General features: G+C 46.3%; 1 protein-coding gene across 1 annotated transcript in view; it reads right to left on the minus strand.

Moving 5' to 3' along the window:
• Window positions 1–6,884, minus strand: part of LOC117939452 (methyl-CpG-binding domain protein 5-like) — a 29,509-nt gene that overhangs the window by 5,149 nt on the left and 17,476 nt on the right. Inside the window, exons 4-5 of the mRNA XM_034864810.1 lie at window positions 5,885–6,056; window positions 3,241–5,631 (exon numbers count right to left, since the gene is read on the minus strand). Coding sequence (XP_034720701.1) covers window positions 3,241–5,631; window positions 5,885–6,056 — 2,563 coding nt within the window. The remainder of the gene's footprint in view (window positions 1–3,240; window positions 5,632–5,884; window positions 6,057–6,884) is intronic.

Raw genomic sequence — 6,884 nt, forward strand, 5'->3', positions numbered from 1 at the left:
GGGGGGTTCTGGAAACAGATGGTTAGAGGCTGATGCTAAAAAGCCACTGACTAGGCCACTTTCAAAGAGCTTTCAGTACTCTTAAGATCCCTAACATGTCATCCCAATTAACTTCAAGTATGGGAAAATCAACCAGCTACTCAGAGGAATAGCATCTGTCATTTGATGACAGAATATTCTTTTATCCCAAGAGCTTGTGAGTGCATATGTGCTTTTGTCACTAAGGCCCTTAGACAGTGGAGGGACCTTTCTGAGGAGCTGAGGTGAGTCAATTTATGGCGTTTTTCCACTACATGGTTCCTGCTCGACTCGCCTCTACTTTTTTGGAGTTCCATTACAAACAAAAGTCCCTGGTACCTTCTAACCTGTACTTTTTTTTTTTTTAGTTGATGTTCCAAGCAAGCTGACGCGATACCAAAAAGTGACTTGAAAACTTTCAGACTGCTGATTGGTTGGAGAGAATCGTCACTAACCCCTGCGTCATTATTGCTAGCAACATACGTGTGTCTCCCGCTGTGTTTAGTTTATCCAGCTGTGTTTTCTTTTGCGTCCTCCAGCTTCTTTTGAAAGTAAACTTGTCTTCTGGCGGTGGCAACAGCCACATGCCAAGAATCAAAAACACACCTTTGACGTTTGTGTGTGTAGGAGGAACCTGCAGTTTCCTCCAATGACGACCAGCCACACTCACCTGAGGCGGTAGGCTACTAATCTGCAATGGAAAAAGGAGAACGGGGAACCGTGGCCAAGTCGAGTGTTAGATGATCATTTCTTTCTTTCAAATTTCAATATACACAGATACCTTATGCTCATACGTATAACCAACACTCCTGTACGTGTCAGGTCATTGGTCAATGGTCAGTGCCAACGTCTCAGGTCATTGGGACCACTAGAGGCACTGAGGAGTAATGCTTGGAAGACAGGACCCCGCGATGGCTTAATCACCCATTCTACGATTTTAACAAGGATGTAAACGCATGAGCAAATTTATGCTGACAGCAGAAGAGCTAATGACAGTAATGCAACCGTAATGGTAGCATCGCACCAATACAAAAGTAGAAGCACGCAAACCAAAAATTGGGTGTTTAGCAGTGGGAAGATTGCTGGCCCCGAAGGATTAAGCCATTACAATGAACAGAGAAACAAATAAAGGCCAAAGTTTGGATTAAATGTATGCAGGTGCCGCTAAAACCATCACCAGTGTGTCATTTTGTAACTCATCCCTAAATCCCATCATCCTTTAGCTCCTGACCTACACAGAACTACCTGCAGTAAGGATTGGTATCGTTAAAAAGATTAATACTGTTACCAATATCATTACCGTGACTTCCTAAACAATACTTTTTCCAATACCAAATTTCATAAAATCCATTTTAACAAAAATAAATTACACAATACGGCACAGATTACAGATAGCCTACTACAAGAGTTTTTCCTGCCTAAATGAAATGTAACATTAGACGGCCAATCACAAACATTATTAGATCATGGTAGACGCATGCTGCATGCTGATTGGCCCACTGATGCTGATGAGATTTACTCCTTAGGTACAAAAATTTGGTATTGTCTGACCAGAAATTGTTTGATACTAAAGAAGCAATTCAGTTGGTGCCTGAAAAGTTTTGAATTTGGTACCCAGCCCTACTTCAGAGCGATACAGAATAAAGGGGCACCTGGTGAGAAGAAACGGTGGCCTCCAGCAGGACCTAAGGTGTCTCCATTCTAAACCACATGAGAACACAGACGCACAATGAATATACAAACTCATAGTCCAGTCCCACAGCAGGCAGGAATGGGAATAAACAAGACCTAGTTCTTTTCAGCGCTCTCAAAACAAACGCTCACATGAATGAGAGCACACACACACACACACAAACACAAAAAAAAAAAACATACAGTCACTAACAAAGTCATTCATATGCACACAAAGAAAACAGAAGCACACACACACTGTAATAGACAAGCAGTCAGAGACATGCAGACACAGCGATTCAAACACACACAGGCCTAAACCCTCATCAAAGGCTTCACTTTGGTCCCTATTCAGGCTCTATCGTTACTATAGCGACCGGCCAGCTCGGAGAAGCTCTATCTGGGCTGCTTCTCTTAAAGCGTGATCCAGATCCTTTTTCCATCTTCTTTTGCCATTGACTGATACTAGCATACAAATAAAACAAAGAGAAACACTGGCTGACTGACAATTAGCTGAGCTTCCAAAGATGACGGGTCTGCTCATTAGCTCAGAGATACTGGAGGAGGCCGACTGTCTAGGCTTGGGGCCTATCACCTAAATCCTTTGGTTTCAGTTCACTCATAACCATAGAAACCACATCTTCATCCAGCCGCTAGCTTATCACAAGAAAGGGGATAAACAGTCATTAACTGCACAAGATATCAAGACCATCCTCCAGCCAGACGGTGGTCAGTTAGGACTGTGGCTGCTTAGTTTATTTACGGTCAATCCCTTGGAAATGTCACCAAACCATAATTTTTTAGGATTTTTCTTTAAATTAAACTAATTTAATCTCCACCGGGGCGAATCATTTTGCCAAATGTTGTGTTATGAATTTTCATCATTAACGAACCGAGGAGCCTTTTAGAATCTTATTTCCTACATTTCCATTTAAAAATCAATAATTGTGGGTCAATAAAGTAATAAGCAGTCACATGATGTCTTATCACTTTCATGCTCATATAACAAAAATGAGAATTATTTTGCACATGAAATGCAAATGTCAGAAAATAAAAGCAATGAACAATCACAAATTAGGGCTCCATTGTGTCATTTTAGTATGTATAAATTAGAACCCGACCAATGTATTGGCGGGCCGATGTTAGACTTTTACAATGGCCGATAAATATTCATTCATCATAATCATTTATGATGTCATCATAAATGATTCTGATGAATGAATATTTAAAAAATAAAATATAAGCGGACAGTCAAGCATGTTATGAGTGTTGGTGTTGCAAAAGTTTTTCCACCAGAGGGTGTTCTACAACGTCCCTGTTGGCAACACAAATTTTTGCAAAGTTTTCGCGTTTAAAAAAAATTATTTTATATAAATATCGGTCGATATATCGGAATATCGAATTTTTAAATAACCCGTATCGGCCTTAAAAATCCTTCATTGGTCGGGCTCTAGCATAATGCCTTACTATTTAAAATTTACCAGCACATGTACATATACTATAAACTGTTAACTTAAATGACTCAGCAGAGTGCATCATCAAGTATCTCACCTGTATCCGAGATGGTCTGTGTACAGCTTCCATCACCACCTACATGTGGCATCAGCACCATGCTAGTCCGCCCCATACCGTGAAGGTGGTTGTGCTGTGAGGGGTGAGGGCCGGGATGGGACAGCGGCGGGGGGTTAGGGTTGGGGCGCCCAAGCGGCATGCCCTCAGGACCCACCGGTCCACCTCCTGGCCCCATGGGACCACTGTTACTCATGGAGGAGGCCTGCATCTGGGCTATGATGTCAGGGAACTGGCCTGGACGAGAGCCCATATGGCCCCCAGAGGTGTCCATGTTCTGGCAGTGTTGCATGGCATCTCCAGGACCCCGCAGCCTCTGTTGAGCTATGAGATTCTGCTGAGGGCCACCAGGGACCAAAACTGTGCTGTCGTTGTAGTGCAGCTGTGCAGATCCTTGAGGCCCCGGGCCAGGGCTAACACCCGGACGATGGTTGTGGGTGCTCTGGCAGCTCATGGACTGGAGAAGTTGGGCCATGGAGGTGTTTGGGGGAAGGTTTCCAAGTCGTCCAACTTTTCGCAGCTGCTCAGTGGCAATGGGCCCTGCCATGTGGGGTCCTCCCATGCCTCGTTTGTTAAGCATGTTGTAGACCATGTTGTTACTGTTGTCGTGGTTTACGGCAGCGCTGCCCGATGACTGCTTCCGTTTGCGCATGGGGTCCCTCTGCTGGGCCATGAGCTTGTCTCTTAGAGCCGCGCGGCCACTCTGGCCCTCAGGAGTGTTGAGCAGCATGGTAGAGTTTGGCGGGAGCATTGAGTTTAAAGTGCTGTGTCCCTCCAAGCCTCGAGGGCCGCTCATAGAGCCAGGGTGTCCGCCACCTCCACCAGAACCTCCGCCACCAGCCCCCATGCCTGCCATACCAACACCACCCCCAGCCATGCCAGCAGGGCTGTTGCCAGCAGGGCTGTTGCCCGCAGCGCTGAGTTTGTTTTGATTTGCTAGCTGTGCTTTGGCTGCGGCAGACAAGAGACTGCTGGCGGGAAAGGAAGCGGCATTCTGTTGGTTGAGGATCTGGTTTAGAGGCATCCCCAGGAGTCCTGGGTGGCCCTTCTGGGAAGCGCTTGGGGTTGCCATAGAAGAGGACGACGAGGAGGAAGAGGTGGGTGAGTACATGGGGTTGCTGTGCTGCTGGGTACCAATCGAGTTTCCCATCCCAGGCAGCATCTGGGAGTCTTTGTACTGGTGATGTGGGTCAGTTTTGTTGGTGGAGGGGCTGGAGGGCATGGCTGGTCTGGGAGATCCCATGGCGGACCTGGGGGAACGAGGAGGGACCTTCATGTTGCCACATGGGGCCTGATGTCCCGAGGGCATTGCAAAGTTGCCATGGTCAGAGGAGGTGGAGGATGAGCGTGAGCGATGAGGGGAGGCCTCCATTCTCCCAAGGGCAGGCCCTGCCATGTGGACAGGGGAAGTGACAGGGGAGGGAGACATAGAGGAAGGCGGACCAACCTGTTGAGTCCTTTGAACGTGACCGCCATGCCCCACAGGTCCAGGCTTCACTGTGGGTAAAGGTAAGTTGCTTGGCAAGGGAACAATGGCGGGAGGGGGTATGTTTACATTCATCATTTGTACCTGAGAGTGGATGTTAGGCTGAAAGTTGGAGGGGTTTGGGATGTTGGCGGGGGGCTGGCTGACTGGCTTGCTGGGGATGGGGTCCAGGATGCCTAATGGGTCTTTTTCGGAGGTCAACTGCCTTTTCTGTAGGGCACAGGATGGTGGTATGGATGAAGGAGGCGGTATGAGATGTGTTTTATGGTGAAACCCTGCACGGGGCATATCCATACCAGGGGGAAAGTTCCCCCGAGGCATATTCATGTTCATGACAGGGCTTTTGGCAGTGACCGTAGGGGAAAGGGGCGTGCTAGTCCTCCCCGTCATGGCGCAAGATGGCTGGCCCGCAGGGGAGCCATGAAGCATTACACTGGGTGGGGAAAGAGGCGTCCTAGAGTTCCCATGGATAGAGGCTGAGCCTGGACTGCCAGCTCCTGGAAACCCACAAGGATTGGTCCTTGGAAAGCCATCAGGGCTGCCCAGAGTGTCGGCACTGGGAGATTGTGAGCCGTCTCCATACAGCTTAGCACTGGAGGGAGGTGGGCTCAGCATGCCTCCATACCCAACCCGGTAGGGGGATTTGGGGCCTTGCTCCCCACTGCCCAGTCTCTGGTGCCTGTGGTAGCCAGAGTAGAGCTCGGTTTGCTGGGCTCCAACCATCTCCTGTGGTGGATACAGCCTCTGCTGCTGCTGTTGTCCCGGGGCCATCATCATCTTGAAAGGATTCTTGCAGTCTGGGCCAGCAGCATTTGGCAATCCATCATGGGGTTTAGTCCTTATTGCTCGTTGAGTTGTGGAATGCGCAGCAACCACAGACGATGTACCTTGACGCCAAACAAAGCACATTTGAGTTAAATCAATACCAACAACTTGGACAAAATATAAGGAAGAGCAGCAAAGTCAGTGTAATTTGCAGGCAACAGTGCAGCACAACATAAAACTGAGAACAGCAGAAACACATACTAAGTTACTGCGGATTGCAGTACCAGAAACGGGCTTTACTCTACTATTACACTATGTGTGTCTAAAGGCTGCTATCAAACTAAAAACATTGATTTTTTCTGGGTTTACTCATACCTCCCCCCGGACTGGTCAGCGTCAGAGGTGGGTGCGTCCCCATGCTCTTGTGCAGCGTGGCCACAGCCAGAAGCTTCCTCTTGTGAATGCAGAGTTTGGTGACGTCTTCATCTGCTTTTACATCCTCTGCTGTCCTCTGCTTGACAGCTGCCCCTGGGTCAAAGTTGAACACCTGAGGAAAAGGATAGGTGATTTGAATAACTTTACAATGTGAATAGGTCTTGTCATCTCTTTGATTTTATTATTTACAGATGAAAAAAATGAAATGGTGCATGAATAATGAGATAAGGGGGGAAATTCTTGAGTTTTCTTGGTAGTGGAAAGAGGAGCAAGAGACAAAAAAAGACAGGTGAAAGTTAAAGGGTAACAGCAAGCTTATTATGGTGTATTTGTGACAGGGCTTCACGATATTGGAAAAACTGACATGCGATTTATATTGCAAATCATTTTTACAAGATGACATAAAGAGCTCTATTTGGAAATAATTAATCACTCCCGACTGATGGGGTGATTTTGTGGGGGGGGGTCATCTAAATAGAAAATATCAAATGAAAAAGGAACTTTTCATGAACCAATCTTTGTTGAACTTTAATGTTCTTACATGACACCATGGTAATTACATAATACTACAGTAAGGGAAAAAAGTATTTGATCCACTGCTGATTTTGTATGTTTGGGCACTGACAAAGAAATAAGAATAACAAGAAAATCCAAAAAAAAAAAACGCATGTCAAAAATGTTATAAATTGATTTGCATTTTGATGGAGTATTTGACCCCCTCTCAATCAGAACGTTTTATGGTTCCCAGGTGTCTTTTATACAGCTAACGAGCTGAGATTAGGAGCACGCTCTTAAAGGGAGTGCTCCTAATCTCAGCTTGTTACTTGTATAAAAGACACCTGTCCACAGAAGCCATAAATAATTTCATATCATATTCCAAACTCTCCACAATGGCCAAGACCTAAGAGCTCTCCAAGGATGTCAGGAATGAACATCTGAA

This window comes from Etheostoma cragini, chromosome 24 (genome assembly GCF_013103735.1).
Source record: "Etheostoma cragini isolate CJK2018 chromosome 24, CSU_Ecrag_1.0, whole genome shotgun sequence".
In the NCBI taxonomy this organism is placed as follows: domain Eukaryota; kingdom Metazoa; phylum Chordata; class Actinopteri; order Perciformes; family Percidae; genus Etheostoma; species Etheostoma cragini.